The following is a 19,425-nucleotide window of genomic DNA, read 5'->3' as shown; positions in this document are numbered from 1 at the left end:
CCGTTCTCGTTCAAACCCGGGATTCGATCAATAGGGGAGTCCCATTAAAAAAACACATTGCAAATCATGCAAGTTCAACATTTTCAAACCAATATACTAAAACAGAAATGCTCAGAGATGCAAATGAAGGATAGATATTACTTTTCACTATACACATCTCTGTTGATACTATCCCTCACATATTCTACTCCCAATTACTCCTGCGTAAAATGGACTAGCCTCTTCATGTTGACATTCAGACTAAAATCACGTGACAGGCTGTTAAAATTGGCTGTTGTATACTCTTTCGCCGGTCTGGAAAATGTGTTTAATTAACTCACATTCAAGCAACAATGCAGATTTCCCAGTGGGAGTGAGACTATTCGACTATGTCACTAAAAAAATAGGGGTGTTTTCAGCAAAAAACGAAAAACCCTGGAATACACACAATATACTGAATTTCGGAACAAATCGTGCATTACTTACAGCAGCAGAATACCACAGAAATATCAGACGAAACATGAAAACACTATATATTGTATTTCAGCTTGAACCCTCTATATTGCAATTCAAGGAATTAACCCCATATGTGTATCCATTTCCCACCTTGGTATCACCCACCCCTGAAAACAAACTCTTAATACCACGCTGAAGCGTTTGGTAATAACATATGTCCATTATGCTTGGTTGGATGGAATTGTTCAAGTTGACTATGTATGTATCAGCAGAGAGACATGGGATAACTATCTGAGGACCGAAACAAAAATATTATGTTTCTGATCATCATGCAGTTATAAATCTGTGTAGAGCAGCATTTTTAAAAAAGTATTTCTCAGAACAGTGTTCTCCACAAGGGGTTTTAGGTGGGCGGCCCGCCCATCAAGCTGTACGGCCGCCTAGTAACTCTCAACACCCGCCCACCAACGTACATCCAGCTGAAATTATTTGTTAAAAGCTTGCATTGTTCTTCCCAAGCCTAAACAAAAGAGTAGTTGCCCAACCCTTTATTTTGCTATTGTTTCATGAGTCCAAACATAAACAATGACCACTGGAAGTCTGCAAGCAGTTATCGAGTGTATTCATGGCAATGTGTCAATCGCCTGACTTCATTGTCGCCCGACATTGTTGCCACTTATTGCTCACGATACGCAACTACAGTGGTTTCAATTTACAGCTGTATTTTTAATAATCGTCTTCCGATCACGAAAGAAAGAAGTAAATACGAACGAAATGTATATGCACAGAAAATAAACAAATATATTAGCAGATTGTATGTAAACTCGAACAAAAATTAAAATTCTAGCCGTATTTACAACGTTCGCTCGATTTTCATCATGAAAACAGCATGGAGAAGGCAAACTGGTGACCTTTTGGCCTACCCCATTCAACGACCGTCGGCCACCCATCGCTGTTGGCGCTGTAACGATTTAGTATCTAAGTTGCATAGGGGAACAACGCATTCTGGGTGTTCGTGTACTGAATTAGGAAAACGGTAATAAACATCAAACTTGGCTGCCGGATTAGTTTACCGCGAGTATTTGTAATTGAATAATATTTTAGTCATCTTTTCCACGTACTTTTTTCAATTTATCCATTTTTTATGTCTAATCTTTCGAGAACATAGCAGATTCTTTTATTTTGCCGATTGCTAGCATTTTTTCTTGAATTCCAAAAACAACGTGTGAAAACGCAACGTATCGTGATCGTACATGCGTAAATGCCGCCTGTCGGCACGGGTGAGTACTGATGGCACAAATAAAAAATGTTATGAGTTTTATTTTGACAAATCGTTCGTTTTGGCGTTGGGGACAAATCACATCGTATATTTTCTACATTAATGTTTTGTACTTGCTCTTGGTTACTCGAATTGCATTTCATGAACGCAGAATAATTTGCGAACGTATAAATCACCGATTTCAGACTTTTTGCATTTCGTAAATATTAATAGTGACCAATCTGTTTGTATTTTAAAAAATTGTAACATGTTTCAATTAAATTAAAAAGAGAATAGTAAATAACTTAGTGTGTATTGCAGTTCATGACATAAATGCTAGAATGCTGTATGTAAATGATATGCAAATTAATATGCAAATTTATGCTAATTAGGCCGCCCACCAGCTATTTTAGATTGTGGAGAACACTGCAGAATGCTAGAAAAATTATATATTGTGTATAGATGTACAATATACCCGGTACTTACCATTCTGACATAAAGACCTTACAGCCAGTGTATAGATATAATAACCTGTACAATATACTTGCCATTCTGACATAAAGACCTTGAAGCCAGTGTATATATATAATAACCTGTACAATATACTTGCCATTCTGACATAAAGACCTTACAGCCAGTGTATATACCGGTATATAATAACCTGTACAATATACTTGCCATTCTGACATAAAGACCTTACAGCCAGTGTATTTATATATAATAACCTGTACAATATACTTGCCATTCTGACATAAAGACCTTACAGCCAGTGTATATACCGGTATATAATAACCTGTACAATATACTTGCCATTCTGACATAAAGACCTTACAGCCAGTGTATATACTGGTATATAATAACCTGTACAATATACTTGCCATTCTGACATAAAGACCTTACAGCCAGTGTATATACATATAATAACCTGTACAATATACTTGCCATTCTGACATAAAGACCTTACAGCCAGTGTATTTATATATAATAACCTGTACAATATACTTGCCATTCTGACATAAAGACCTTACAGCCAGTGTATATACCGGTATATAATAACCTGTACAATATACTTGCCATTCTGACATAAAGACCTTACAGCCAGTGTATATACCGGTATATAATAACCTGTACAATATACTTACCACTCTGACATAAAAACCTTAAAGCCAGTGTATATATATAATAACCTGTACAATATACTTACCACTCTGACATAAAAACCTTAAAGCCAGTGTATATATATATAATAACCTGTACAATATTCTTTGCCATTCTGACATAAAGACATTACAGCCAGTATATATATATAATAACCTGTACAATATACTTACCACTCTGACATAAAAACCTTAAAGCCAGTGTATATATATATAATAACCTGTACAATATACTTGCCATTCTGACATAAAGACCTTACAGCCAGTGTATACCGGTAGATATAATAACCTGTACAATATACTTACCACTCTCATATAAAGACCTTAAAGCCAGTGTATATACATGTATATATATAATAACCTGTATAATATACTTACCATTCTGACATAAAAACCTTACAACCTGTGTATAGATGTAATAACTTGTACAATATACTTACCACTCTGACATACTTTACTATAACACCTGCTACTCTCCAACCAGTTCCCTGGAGAAGAAAAATAGTACGTCTTTTATCAAGATAAAGGGATAAACATTTACTTTACATCTGACAAACCTCTTACCTGAATTTGAACTTCCTAAAGAAGAAATAAATGCACAGATTTCACATTCTCTGCAAGTGCATCAATAATTTATAGTGTTTATTCTGTATTGTACTCTTAACCAAGACGTTTTTTTTCTAGAAAATATTCAAAATTACCAATAATTTACAAATTGTAAATTTACTTGATTTGAAGTGAAATGCATAAATTGGTTATTCTTTATAAATGCTCAAAATATACTGGTATGCATAATTTTCTTTTCACATTTCATTTCTGTTCATATCCAGGATAGAAAAGCAATTTCCTTATCCGTTTTATTCTAGTTTCCTGCATTCTAGATTAATATGCTATTTTGGACATTTTAGTTGAAACAAGAGTATTGATCAAATTATTTGCTTTAATGGAGGCCATTAAAAGTAGAACTGGCAATAATAGCTTTATGTTTTCAAAAACGAGGTTTTAAATGTCATTTTAGAGGTCATTCATGAAAAATGTATAACATTGAAACCACACTGCATGAACACTGTACTGCAGTATGTCATGCAGAGTGGGATACATGAATTGAATGTTTCACTCAATGTATGACAGTTTATCAGATAAATAGAACATGCCACAAACTGTGTATTGCTGTTTGTATGACATGTAATTAGAGTTATCAACAAATCCTAATGTGTTAGATTAAAATTATTGGATTTACGTTGGTTGGTTATTAAAGATGCAATGTGGATGAGAACATGTAATTTTTAACACCACTATTAAGTTGCCACAGTATGTTAATAAATACATTGGATTATGAATTATTATGAAATAGTAATGAACACATCTGAATATTGTTTGATGATCAATGACATTCTTTAATATGCATATTTAATATGCACTGGTTGTTTTGATAAATAACATTCACCACAAATGCTTATTAGTTTTTTTTCATCCAATTAATACTACCGGTATGCAGTATGCTGCAAATCAACATTCTTACTTCATAATAAATTATAACACAGTTCAGTTCCAGCGTGCTATCAAACAACAATATTAAAACATATTTTTTTCCATATTACATCTTTAATTTAACATGCAGTATGTATGAGTTGTCTCATAATTTGGTGGTTTTCTCAATTTCTGCTGTAGTGTAGACAATTAAATATAGTTGAAAATGAAAATTAAAACTACACTTACTTTTCCTTTATGGAATGACTTTGGTTGTTTTGTTTTGTTATCTGTTGACAAAAAACATTTTATTATTAAAAAAACTGAATGTTGCATATTTTAGGAGTTATATACCCTTAACGCCAACTGGTATAGTGCTGTGTTATTTCCCCTAAACAATTAACTACTGGCAAACATCTGATAAAGAACTCCATCATTCATAAACAAATCAGCCTATCAGGTTGGCTATGTACATTTCCCAGAAACAGTGTCAGTTAGGTGACATGCCAATAACTTCCACTAAATATAAGATGAATTCGTGCAAAAATGATTCAAAAGATTCATTGCTCGATTAACTGTCATAAGATTTCAGATGAATAGATAATAACTATTATTAATATAATTTGTGTTAATAATTATTGCTTTATATAAGGGTTGTAGTGAGAAATTTATGTTTTGGGAATATCTAAAAATAGTAATTTCTAGCAGTTATATTTCAGTATTTCCACATTTATTTCAAAAATATAACTTTCCTATTTCCATTCGACAGAAATAATACTACTGCTTCTTTTTAGAGTTTCTCAATTTGAACTCTAGATGGCGCACGCAAATACGTAATTTTAATGCATTTCCCCTGACATACGAGTGGGATAATGTCCGTGACGAGTCATTGCATACTCTATGTATTTGTGTTGTTTTTTTCGCATGGGTTTCAAAACAAAATAATATACATCAGTAATGTATGGTTAACATGTGATTTTAAAAACATTCCAACATTTGCATAGTTTTGGGATGAAAACTATGATCTTGGCTTTCAATACGAGAAACGCGTTACATCTTTCCAGGATAGAAATACAATTTATGTACAGTAAAGTGCCACCTTTTACAATGCATTATTTTCTCATATGAATATTGCCCATGACATCATATTCCAGTATTTTATTTGTATCATTATTTAGTGGTAGTTATTGGCACATGACCTTGGGAAGGTCAACGCACTGCGTTAATAGTGCAAGGTAGAACTCCACACCTATAGGAGCAAAGCATCTAATTCTCATTCTACAAGTATTTAATCTCGGCAACACACCATGAAAGAGACTTAGTGGTGGATTAATAAAGAGTAAATTTATAGCCCCAGGTCGTTCTTTTACACACAACAGGTAAAGTATCTAAGCTGATTCCCTGAAGCAATGAGTGCCATGTGAAGAATGAAGAAACATGAATATACCCAGGTTCTTCCACGTACAACAGGTAAAGTTATGTTAAGAAAGAGTGACAGTAGCATTCAGAGTTGCTAGCCTAGTTCAGCTATTGGTGCTAGCATTGCCACTTACTGACTTTCTCGATGTTCGGAGGATGCACTGTGGTTTGATCACGACAACAACACGTACAATATATACAGGACAAAACGAATACATAAACATTAATTGTATAAAATATAAATATTAGTTATTACACAATTGCACCACTCAGTATGACAATTTAATGAAGTGATGTGTGTTGGTAGCACAACCATCTGTAATAGAGCAATTGCATATCCAGTGAATATTGTGAGGAGATTCAAAGCTTGTAAAAAAGTAAATATACATTTGTGGGATTGTTGAATTGAGTGTAAGACTCTCTCTGTAAATCGTCCGTATTCGTAATAATTTGGTTTACTGCATAGTGGTATGTATCTACACTGTATTTAAAGGATAGATACCAACATTCGTCGAAGTATTTTACATTTACGTATATTAAAACAACCCAAGTGATATAAAACAGGTAAACTACTCCAAGATCTAATCCAGCAAAGTGTGGATACCTGGTTATTAATATTTTCAACAACAAAAACCATGCCTGAAAAATGAATGGTCGCTCTTTGGATTATAGCTTTGAAAGGTTTAAGAATCGATTATTCAATCATAAACGTATATTACATTGAATTCGTGGCAATAATGTCTTCCGGAGAAGTTGCCTTTGAATTATTAATGGATCAAGCCATATAAAAAGTATGCCATTCCGCTTCCGGACTCGTACTTAACCGTGACTGCCTCGAACGCAACATCTATACCTACATACATTTTGTATTATATTTAATGTTTATATGTTATATTGCGCGTTCATATTAAAATGTAATGGATTTTATTATTGAGATTAATAAAAAAATGTTTTGTTTTTGTTGTCAATATTTTAGTTGTTATAGTGCTTGTTATTAAGATAAAATTACAGTAAAATACATGTGCGCATTACATATATTTTAATTAACACTCAATCCAATTATCTTATTGTAATAAATTAATTCACTGCAATGATAATCCTACTGCCGATAATCGGATATCAAATTATATCACGGCGTAGAAATATGACGTACGGGATTAGGGTGGTCACTGATGTTGACTGTGGTATATATAGGGTGAACTTTTGACTCGAGTAGGATTATCGTCGGATGTTGCCATCACTCGGGCTTGTCGCCCAAAACTTACAAGTGGCCGTATTTGGCACCGGAAATTCCAGGAATACAGTTATGAGAAAGAATAGTTATATTATGAGTCGTATATCTGCCATGTTTCTTTCGCATGGTCACGACTGGTCGAGGGAACGACGTTTCAGTTCTTTTCCAAGTTCGCATTATTTTCGCCAAAGCAAAAAAGCTTATTTTGTCAAAAAATGCTCAGAAGTCAAGCAGAATAACAAATGACACATCAAGACAGTTTGGCAATGGAAAAGCTTGTTTTGGAAGTTCAATCTGAACTCAAATAAGATGGATTAGGGGATAATTTTTATTTAAAACCAGCCAACCTAATGGTCGTACATGTTTTAAAGACTTCGCTGTAAAAAAAAAATGTGTCGGCAATAGGCTATATAGAGGGACTGTGAGCTAGCAGTTAGTGCGGTGCAATACACCATATACCTTGGAAAACAGGTCTATTAATACACATAAACATATTTTTCTCGGATATTATCTAACGTGAAGTGTCTACTCACAGCACGATACGAGTCAATGTGACACATCTGAGCTGTATATTGTAACAAAACTCACCCTTTCCAAGACGATTGCGTTTCTTTTTTGATAGTGCGACAGATTTGTCTTCCTCCTCTGTTTTCTTGGTGTGTTTTCTTCTGCCACCTCGCTGAAATTATCATTAAGAAATGAATGTCACAAACTGTGAATTCTGATGCTTCTCGTAATAAATAAATTCCAATAGTTTGATTATATGAATACACAATTACAAATCAGAATAGTTATTTGTCCTCGATACCGGCATGGCCCAACCAGGCTACAGGACAATCTACAATGCCAGTGCGTCTTCTCTCACCTCGCTATGACTGTTTTCCTCTTCAACTACCGTTTCTAGTCGTTCTGTAACGAATACAAAATAATTCCGTTAGCTACATGAACAAATTGACTGCAACACATCGCCCATCTGCCCTTTGTAGCGCATGCAGGTGTTTGTCGCTGTCTCAGGCGTGTCTCCATTCGTCAGAAAAATACAACAATGTTATATTGTAATGAGTGCCATTAATATTGAAGTAGACATCGGCTTTTACCCGATACGTAGTTGCTTGGGCCTCGTTGGTCGTTCTTCACACGACGATATCCGTCATGTTTGATGGCAGGTCTCGTAGTATGTGCTGCGTTAGCCATATCTACATCCGTCATCTTAAAATATAAGACCGATGAACACATTCATCCTTTTCGATATTCTTGTAATCGATCGTTGTCATATCGTCTTTACCTTATCACAAAGTGTGCCGTAATTAACGTCACGTTGGCAGGTGAACATTTATTGTGAACAGTCGGAAACTGGGTAGTCGCCAGGTGATTTCTTGGTTGCTGGGATACTAGATTTTTAGATGAAGATTCTTTTTTTCCATCAATTGACAAACCATGACAGCATTGCGATATTACCTATTATTGTTTAAGTTTATATTTTTTGGAAGAGCATAGTATATTATTTCATAGCAACCGACAACGCGTGTTTAGTTCATATTTGAAATGCAGAATAACGTGTTTGTCCAATCTTGATTGACGCTGCCAATTCTTTTCTTTTTTGCCATTTATCTTGTTAATCGTATACTAGTAGTTTATTCAGGGGATAAGGACCTCCAGAAGAGTCTTTTGGCGACGAGCTGGTTCTCGTCATTTATTTCTTCAAGGATAAGATGATCACGTACCACAGCGCAGTATGTGTGTAAAAAAGCTTACAGTTTATATCAATATTTGTTTCTTTTTTCCTTGTACATAAGTTCAAGCTGATATTGATCAACGAAGTCTACACCGTAATCACAATGGCTCTCATTGCCATCGGACGGAATTTAGTTTATGTTAAACCCAATACTCTTTTCTAGTGTCTTTGGTTAAACATTACACACTATATACTGCACTTAGTTGTATGTTACATCGTTCAGTTGTATGTCTTGGTCGTGTTTCGTTTTATCCATATTTGCCTATAATGGTAAACCAGGTTCTACACTTTTCATTCAGGAGAAGAAACACGCTTATTTGATAATTACATATTTTTGAAGATTTTCCAACTCCGATGTGTCAGATAATCAATGCTGAACAAAACGACATATTGATTGTTAAAATTACTTTGATTTGCGTAATTAAATATTCATCGTGAAATGTTTCACTCATCTTTAACAATTCTTAACATGTACAATGTTCTTAAAATGTACAATATTTTTTCAGCATTAAAGCGTATTCCTCAAATTATATATATTAAAAATGTATTCTACGGCGTGTTTTTCTGGAGCAAGGAAATGTCTAATATGTTCCGTATGTGCATGGCCACCAGATGGCGCTGTTTGTCTGGATCCGTCCCCCGACTAAATAACAGTTGCTGTGTACATGTTTAATGCTTCTAACTTAACGTGCACAACATATCAGGTTAACTGCTCGCGCAATAATCGAGAGATAACACATTGACCAAACACCTGCAAGGCAAGATAAATTCAAAATTTCTCAACTTATGCCTTCTTAGTCATCGCCAGGATCGCCTGGGGCGTCTGGCGATTTCCAACGTATTTTTTTTAAGCACGTAATAGGAGCATGTCCCAAGTCAGGTGTCATGTATTTCAGACACTAGCAAACAGTATAATTGTTTAGCTTAGTATGGTAAGTTACTATTTAAAACAGCCGCCGTATTTAGTATATGCTCAAAAAAATGAAATATAGCAATGTTAATTTCGGCTTATGTGAATAAAATTAATTTTCGTAGCATGTGTATTGAAATTGGCGTCTTGTCGTTGCGATGGGGTATGCCATCTGATGCGGCCCAGCAGTTTTGATTATATATAGAAAGTGTGATAATGTAAAATGGTCGTACGTGTCGTTTCTTGATTTAATAGCATGGATTTTAAAATAACTTGTGAGGTTGGAGAACATGGCCTTCATAGTAAGGTTTGATAGTAAAAACACTAACTTAAGCAAGACTTTCGTTTTGATGTTTAAATTTCTAAAATAGTGAATACTACTTATCTGATTTTCACTTATAAAAAGTATTGTGTTACGGTATTTTCCGTCAAACTGTTTAAAAGAAGACATATTACATATGTTGGTTACTCATAATTATTGGACACCGGTTCCAAAATTTGAGTGAGGGCGCTGTATCTAAAAGGAGTTGTTAATAATGATTAGAGGGTTAAATGACATTTTAATTAGTTTCTTCTGTGGACCAGTGTTAGGAACTACCTGACAGGTGTATCGCGTGCTTTTGTCTGGAAGACCCTCATTCTGACCACTTAGGGTTCCAATTGGCAAAGTATGTTGATTAGAAAAAAAACACGATTCAGTTCACAAGGGGGAGTTGTTTCTTTAAAACATATATCGAGGGATTGTTTTGTAAAAACTTTAATTTCCAGGTATATTTTGCCAACATAATGAGTGCTAGGCAAACCAATGCAAACAATGACATGCTGCTCCCACCCGTAGAGAATAGCTATCCACGCAGGGAACATTATTCTCCAACACTATACAGCTGGTAGATGTGTCTCAATTAATACCGAGTAACGTTGACGGTCAAAACAGGTGAAAACTTACAGCATTTATGCCAGGTTTTATGCTTGGATTTGCCTGTAAAAATAACAATATTTACACAATGTTTGATTTCATTGAAGTCGGACAGTTTGAGAACGACACATAAAGTTCGCCTTGGCCTCACCAGAGCCGAACAACGATATCATTAGTCTCGCCTTGTTGCACTTTGCGTGTCAAAACATGAAAGTATCCCGTGGTTAGAAAGAAACACAGTCGTTGGAATTTCATCTTTTATTTAGTATTCATTGTTATTCTTTTCACGCGTTAGTGCTTTCAGCGTCCACTTTGCCGAACAGCAAGGTTGGCAAAATGCTGTACACGGTACTAGGCTGTGTTTGACGATCAGTGTTGACTATTATACGATATCTTGTTGACAGTGTGAACGATAAACAGCAAGCACAGAACGGATTCAAATCCATTTCATGATCTGATTCGGGTGTTTGTGTGCAAATAAATTTGGGTTTTATTACTCTAATTACAGGGATACGATATACACTCTCATCAACCGCTCGTTATCTCTTCCAATCAAATCAGTCTACGTTATCATTAGATCGCGTCTTAAACTTTTAATGACATTCGACATTCTGGAATCTCCTGGTAACCGCCATAAAGATCGTGATGTTACCTAGGTATGTTCCGTGCATGTACCACTATAGTGGTTGATATCAACAGGGTTGGCCTTTCAAGGCTATACATGGTTATCATGTGATTTTTGTTTTAATTTCACTATAGGTTTCAGAGCAGAAACAATGTCGGAACACTTTCAATTCAATTCAAATATGTTTATAAACATTCTATTGCGACCCTAGCTACCGAGCGTCAACTCTCTGAATGTTAATGAAATGTGACCATTTATAATAATAAGTTAATATTATTTCTACTTCAAATATATCTTCGCAATGCGCTCAAAGTCACAATGCGCACAGATGGTACACGCATTTTTTATATATTGCTTTTAATGGTTATGATCTGAGAAATCTAATAACAAATTGTTAGCGAAATTAATAAAAGTAAACCATGAAAGTAACACATGGTGGAGCCGTTGAATATAATACGCCAACCCTTCAATAATTCATAATCATGATCCTAGCTAGATGTGTTTACCGGATTTAGTCATACTTGTAATATTTTTCTCCAAAACAAATAGCGGAATGTTCTTATTTATCTTCGAAAATACCAGACTATAGTCTATATACACTATGTTTGTTATTTTAAATAAGAGATTCTCAAAGCTTGGAATAAAGGGTGTACCTACTATCTTGCAACAAACTAATTAGGTGAGTCTACACTGTGAATATACTCAGTTGGATTGTTAGTTTGTAACCATGTCACCACTATGTAGAGGTTAAAACAAATTAACCCTCTACTTACACATTCGTACACACTGTATTCGTACTATAATACTTGCATCGAAGCGTTCCAAGTTGTGATATACAATACGAAGGCGCACCCTCTATCGAATAAACGCCTCAGTGACGTCAAAATGACGTAGATATGTGTAAATAATGTCGCTCAAATTGACAGCTCTGTTTGGTTGGGAAGTTGTTCGTCATTTGCAAGAAACCGGATCTCTAAAAACAAACTTTTATTTACGTGTGACCATAGATCAAAACAATGAACGGCGCCATTAGCACCCGTTACATCACATAAGCGCTTCGTCGCAAGAGGGCGGGACTCATCGTAACGGCGTATTGTGTCAACGCCTGCAGAAATAAGCACGACCTTGAAAACACGGCTATGTTCCGAGCATAATTAACACCACAGTCCCTCTATCAGTGATATCAGTGACAGAGGGACTGTGTTAACACCTAGCTACTACGAGGAGTACATGCTTATATACACACATGTGAACCTGACCATTCATAACAAGTTGAATGTGAAGTTGGCATACAGTATACGGTGTACTAGTATAAAACTTGAATATAGTCGACAATATTGATCGCCTGTCTAATATGTGTCTCCAATTCCTATGCACTAAGGCACTGTAGTCTAGTAATACGATAATCGATTCCTATAATCTATAATAACCTTTGAATATAGACGTAGAAGTAGTTATAATGAAGGCAAAATAAAATGCCAATATGTCAGACGTGTATTATTTACTTATTTTACTTATTTTGGCAAATATTTCCATGGATTCCATTTCGCCCCAAATGTTGGTTACGAGTTGCTTTGATAATAGACTACTAGTATATGGAGTTTATGATTTAGTGTGTAAATAATTTCTAGAGGTTTTCACCTCGTTTGATATTCTGCCAGAAACTCCTGCATGAGATATGACGTCATTGAATCGCCATATTGTTCTGTTGTATACGGGTACTGATGCGAGGCGTCGTACTCGACAAAATGCCATGGCAACCAGACATACCTCTCTCCAAACTGACTGTTAGGATGGAAAGTGACATGACTGTAAATAACCCAAAATATTTGGCATTTAAATGAATTTTCGACCCATCACCAGTTGTCGACATACATGTATATAGTATATATAATAAACCTCGTTTCACGGTCGCAAAGTAAACATGGCACAGTTGACTTTATATCATCATTAGTATCCTGCTCCTGCTCAGATAAATACCCATCAGTGTTTTAGAAGAAGTAGACAGCCTTGGAGTGTACTTGTAACAGGACATTATTCCGTACCGATAGCCTTGGAGTGTACTTGTAACAGGACATTATTCCGTACCGATAACCTTGGAGTGTACTTGTAACAGGACATTATTCCGTACCGATAACCTTGGAGTGTACTTGTAACAGGACATTATTCCGTACCGATAGCCTTGGGGTGTACTTGTAACATGACATTATTCCGTACCGATAACCTTGGAGTGTACTTGTAACAGGACATTATTCCGTACCGATAACCTTGGAGTGTACTTGTAACAGGACATTATTCCGTACCGATAACCTTGGAGTGTACTTGTAACAGGACATTATTCCGTACCGATAACCTTGGAGTGTACTTGTAACAGGACATTATTCCGTACCGATAACCTTGGAGTGTACTTGTAACAGGACATTATTCCGTACCGATAGCCTTGGAGTGTACTTGTAACAGGACATTATTCCGTACCGATAACCTTGGAGTGTACTTGTAACAGGACATTATTCCGTACCGATAACCTTGGAGTGTACTTGTAACAGGACATTATTCCGTACCGATAACCTTGGAGTGTACTTGTAACAGGACATTATTCCGTACCGATAGCCTTGGAGTGTACTTGTAACAGGACATTATTCCGTACCGATAGCCTTGGAGTGTACTTGTAACAGGACATTATTCCGTACCGATAGCCTTGGAGTGTACTTGTAACAGGACATTATTTCGTACCGATAGCCTTGAATATTTATTTGTCCGAAGAGCACCTATATACCTGGACAAGGTACCATTGCATGTTTCGTCATAATACTTCAAATATAACCCTTAAAATTTTGTAAAAAACAGTTAATATACTCAATCAATATGCACAGTTTATTTACGTCTAGCAACAAATCAAACCGAACACTTCTGTGACGCTGATTTACCTTTCCTTATTGTGTTGTATCCGGTAATATTCTAATTTGTCTCGATGACGAGAACGGGGGTCAAAATACTGAATAACAATTATAACAATATTATAACACAGTCCATCTGTAGAAGGATTGTGTAATATATATTTATTTATTGTGTTATAAATCATAAAAATCCAATCAATTTTCCTCCAAAAGAAGTCTATGCTCTAATAACATCGTGTTATTAGTTTTACATATGCTGACCTGCGATGCAAGAAAATGTTATTAACATAATTCGAATGATATACACAATTACAGAGTAGCTTCAAGTGTAAGAGTGTGCTGTAATTTTTGGCATCAGGCAACAACTAACAGAGTGGAAAGAATATTCTGATGTGAGACATGAATTGTAGTTTTCAGGGAAAAGTTACATGTAATTAAGTTACTGCATTCAATGTATCAGATTTATTTCTAATCTATTGTAAACTGACAGCACATCTGTATCATCATTACAATATAAACCATTGTGTCATTATAAATAACACGGGTCAGAGGTCATCATATATTCTGTAGGACGATAAACTATTTTGGTTACAGTGTTATGTAACATGTGTTGTTTATCTATTCATTTTGTGCACAGTTGGTGTTCTGTCTGAAATGCACACTGAAATGAACAATATGACACACACCTGTGCACTGGACCACACGTGGACTGAATAATTTATTCCAATTCCATGCTGATATTGTAAAATATGGGTTTACAACACATACACCAGAAAGTGTAATAGTTTGCTTTTCAGAAAATGTTAATATCACATTTTACTATCATAAATGATAGATATCATTCCTTAACAAATATTCCACCTACACGTTCTGGTGTATACAATTGTGATGTGTGTGCGGCTTTTCTGAAATCTACAAAATCTTAGCAAATATAGTAAATAAGCAGTCTAGCACTCTGGACAGGTTTGCATTTATTTTTTGTAGTAGTAATAGATTACGGTGCAAGCAGAGGCTCCGATAAACCTATCGTGTACCAACACTCACTTTCCAGTTTCTGTCGACTCGCGTATGTATTTGCTGTTTCTATTTGTTAGACTGCTCTCATCGGTATTCGTTGTTGCCGACCAGACATCATTCCCCTGACGGAGATTATTTGTTGTTTTGTTTAAACATCTACCTCTTTTATGATGGTCATATTTAATTATGTTATGAATAAAATACAGATATTATAAATAATAGGTCATTTCACGAAAACACTACAAATACGATTTTAAATTACATAAAAAAGAAAGCAAACAAAATGATGGGAAGAACATTAAACTCAACACTTGTACAGGACAGCTATTCGAGGCTGAATATTCTGTCCCCAGATACGAAAGTAGGTCAAGACGCAGGCACGGCTGACAATGGAATAGTTTTAACGTCCAGTCCCATTTTACGCGTCTAATAATAGCTACATTGATTGACACGTTCTTATCAGTACTCTTAGAAATTCTCACATTTGTCACACCGAGTTGCCTAGGTACGAGAAATCATTTTTTTATGTGCGGCTGTTGAAATTAATTAATGCTCTATACTATCTAATTCATAAATTAACTCGGACTATTTTGTTCATTTGACAGCATGACTGTGGATGCACCATAACCTTTAACGAGGACCTACAGTGTCTTTTATCAGCATGGAGCAGTGCCAACGGTGATACTAAGTATGCAGCAGAAGTCACATGTTCGCAAGTTAAATATTTCGGAAAGCTTTATGATTGGTTGCCATAGTTGTTGCAAACATTATAAAACGCTGACCCAAAACTAAATGATGTGGTAAAATACTGTTTTTTAGTAGCGTATTTGCACTGCACTGCGCTGACCATTTAGAAGCACTACACCAAATAAGCGTTCTCCCACAGAACGTCAAACGTAGATACCGTCATAAAACCAGGCGCCGGATTACAATATACAGTAACAGGCTCTCGTTCTCTATATCGACGCTTGGACGCCTTGTAACCTGTCAAGTTGTTTTTATTGATCTCTTGTTAACATATTGACACTTTGTAGTTTGTTCAGTATATATTTTAAATGGATATTTAACCCTGATTAATATTACACGTCATTGACATTGGTTCATGTTTTTATTATTCCAATCTGTGGTTGTTACGTCATGTCACCAACATAATAGCCACAACATTGGATATCCCATTATACAATTGACAAATATGAACTTTAATGCAATTATAATATATCGTTTTCCCGGATATAGCTACATTATTTTATATATTTCGTATGAATCAGCTGTGATGATAATAGTTGTCTGAAACAGTGGCGTCTGTTTAGTAAGGACGTATACCGCAAAGATACACACAATCGACAATTTTTCGTATTTAATTTAATAAAATAAGCAGACTCACTCAGCCCTGTATAATGCACGAATAATCAAGGTCATTTTAATATTAAAAAATGCCTGTCAATAATGGCTAAATACTTTTAATGCAATCACGCCGTTCAGTCAAAATATGTTGAGAAAATATAAAAATGGATGATTCATGATATTGGATGAAATATCGTGACGACGGTGTCCATTCTTTATACGTGATATAGAAAATAATATGTACAATACATTGACACTCAAAGTCTGCGTTCCGATTGCCCGAAAATTGTTCCGAAAGTATGATATATGCAAGACACTGTTTTAGACAAAAATATATTTGTTCTAATTTTGAGTACATATATTACGTTGCATGGCGGACCGTGTCTTGTATCCGCATAGAAACGACGCAATGCGACTGGTTCGCCATCTTGGTTTCTTCTACAAATACGTTGTTTACATAGACACAAAATATGTCGTGTATGGTTTTATTGATTTAATCACTCATTAATGCTGCTTTAAAAATGTTTCAAATATGATAGTACCAGATAATTAAATATGTGAAAGTCAAATATGTGTTATCTCACTGGTTAGTATGACATGTATATAAATACATAAAATGAGATGTGTAAGGGGCCTCTATCAATCTAACACATGCCCTTCGCAGGGTGCAGTTAAAATATCGAGATTTCAAAAATAGCAATAATTACATTCAATATTTTAAATATTTTATTTCTTCAGAGTTTGATGTTTTATTAACTCGAGACTTTATCTTTCTAGTACATTCTCGTATGTACGGCAATAAATTCAGTGACAGCTGTCATGCTCATTTTATGAAATGTACAACAGAGAGCATGTTAGACTTTGTGAAACAATGCGATAAAAATTACTGCAATCATACGCCAATACACCACCCCCGGGGACTGAGTCCAATAACATCGAGGAGAGTTCGCACCATTGTGAACGCCTGTCTCGCCAGGATTTATCGTTTCCCTGATTAAATCGTATTTTACGGCCGTGGTGAGTAATTATGATTTAGTAATATAGGAAAACGGGAATATGTTTAAATTGATTAAAGTGCTGTCACGCTAGAAGACTAGTGTATGACAGTGTGCGCGCTCACCCTAGAAGACTAGTGTATGACAGTGTGCGCGCTCACCCTAGAAGACTAGTGTATGACAGTGTGCGCGCTCACCCATGCAATTCGCCTTTAAAGGGCCAACCTTATTAGATACCTCTAATGCGTGTTTTTATTTTTTTATTTTTTTTACTACGTTGTTGAACTTTCACATCAATATCTCATTTTGGATAATGACATTATTATTACGTATCGGTAAGATTTTGGTTACATGTAAACCCGATATTGTGATTTTTTTTCTTTAATGTGTAATACCTAAAAATTAAGGACGACCACAATTGCCATGGATACACACATATTGCACGTATATCTGTGTTATTAATAAGATTATCTGTCAGTGGGTAGCAGTAATCTGACACTGACCAAATCATGGCTTGATTATTGAATATGACTGTCAAACGTGAGTTTGCTGTCTTCCAAGACAATAACCATGATCTCAACGAAATAAGGTCACTTTTGCAACGTACATGTACCCTTATATAGGGTATATGCCAGTATATGCAGCATGGATGGTGTAGTATGAATACTTACTTGGTACTTCATTATACGGTGGAAGAACATCCATCTCCGCTGATATCCCGGTATCATCAGATCCCAGTGACGTTATGGCAGATTGTAGTTCCGCAAAGGCTTCCAAGTGTTCAGGAGTTGTCTGTCGAAAGCCAGACATCGTATTGTCCTTAACTGTAAAAATCAGTACGAAAAGGATAGACCCTAAAATAAATATATGACCGTTTTACCATAGCCTGGTTAACAAAGGATTTCTCTTGTGAGATGGGTGACCAGAGGGTGCAAAAACATATCCGTAAGTTCTGACCTATGCCATAATTCCTCAAACTGGAATGTTTTCAAAACACTACCGGTTTCGATAAACGACTTTGTTGATGTGTAATGGAGCACCGAATGAAAAAGGTCAAATCCAAAGCGCCATGTTAACGTAATACAATCAATGTACCTCATAGAAGCATGATCGACTTAAGCTTGGCAATGAGAGTGTCTTGGAGGTAAGTTACTTCATAATGGCCTCGTGCCCTCGTAATATATCATGTAATCCACAGGAAGAGAAACACAGCTGGAACGTAGTCCTTTCAAATATGGTTGTTATCCAGAGCTGATTTTCAACGTGAACTGTTACAAACCAGATTAACATAAAACTGGCTGTCATGTATAATCCTTAGTGACATGATGTTTCAAGTGTCCCCGGCACGCCAGTAGTTAGGGTGTGTTATCGATGCTCGTATATGTGCATATGTAGATGAGAGCGTCAGGGAAATTGAGACGCCCAGATCAAGTCATACACACAATGTACACACGCGTTGTAAACAGTACATATAATGCAAGTAAAATGCAGCCCTTTCAAAATAGACACAACTAAATCACATACGTCACAAACGAGCGGAGGTTCCCCCTGAGGACATACCGATTCCGACGGCAGGTCGGTTTCCAGAGCGAAAAAAAAAATGGAAATGTATGTAACTTCCTAGTTTACGAGTTATGCATGGGTTGACAAAAGAGCGTTGTATACTTTGTGTAAGCTATACGATAGCAAACTGCCAAGGCAGCGAACAATCTCTTTTCTAAAGGAACACATAAAGCACACAATAGATCTATGCGTGCCCCTCACAAAGGATTCTATAACCCCCTATTATAATGACCGCGTCCCGGTGTTGTAATTTCAGTGGAATTGCATTACTGATAATATTGTACTTGAACATTGGTTTATTTATCAACAGTGTCTGATTTCGGAAGAAAACTATAATTATATACTGTACACTGACTATCACACTTTTTATTTAGTTATTCTTTGATTTGGCGTTTAACGCATCGTACGTACTTAAAACAAAACAAGAACGCAGGGAATGTACACATGGAA

At 35.7% G+C, this 19,425-nt stretch overlaps 1 protein-coding gene across 6 annotated transcripts in view; it reads right to left on the bottom strand.

The window, feature by feature from the left end:
* The window catches only part of LOC102802260 (uncharacterized), a 60,908-nt gene extending 42,125 nt beyond the window's left edge, over nucleotides 1–18,783 (bottom strand). For 4 of the 6 annotated variants that reach the window (XM_085507234.1, XM_085507236.1, XM_085507237.1 and 1 more), the window contains exons 1-6: nucleotides 18,084–18,783; nucleotides 7,839–7,882; nucleotides 7,562–7,652; nucleotides 5,874–5,900; nucleotides 4,570–4,610; nucleotides 3,291–3,338 (exon numbers count right to left, since the gene is read on the bottom strand). In XM_085507234.1, coding sequence (XP_085363360.1) covers nucleotides 3,291–3,338; nucleotides 4,570–4,610; nucleotides 5,874–5,900; nucleotides 7,562–7,652; nucleotides 7,839–7,882; nucleotides 18,084–18,222 — 390 coding nt within the window. In that variant the 5' untranslated portion in view covers nucleotides 18,223–18,783. The remainder of the gene's footprint in view (nucleotides 1–3,290; nucleotides 3,339–4,569; nucleotides 4,611–5,873; nucleotides 5,901–7,561; nucleotides 7,653–7,838; nucleotides 7,883–18,083) is intronic. The other 2 variants (XM_085507235.1, XM_085507238.1) reach the window with 2 other exon arrangements.
* Between the last annotated feature and the right edge of the window lie 642 nt (nucleotides 18,784–19,425).

This window comes from Saccoglossus kowalevskii, chromosome 13 (genome assembly GCF_978046115.1).
Source record: "Saccoglossus kowalevskii chromosome 13, keSacKowa6.1, whole genome shotgun sequence".
Taxonomy (NCBI): domain Eukaryota; kingdom Metazoa; phylum Hemichordata; class Enteropneusta; family Harrimaniidae; genus Saccoglossus; species Saccoglossus kowalevskii.
The sequence above is the reverse complement of the archived record's forward strand: the minus strand, read 5'-3'. Positions and strand labels throughout refer to the sequence as shown.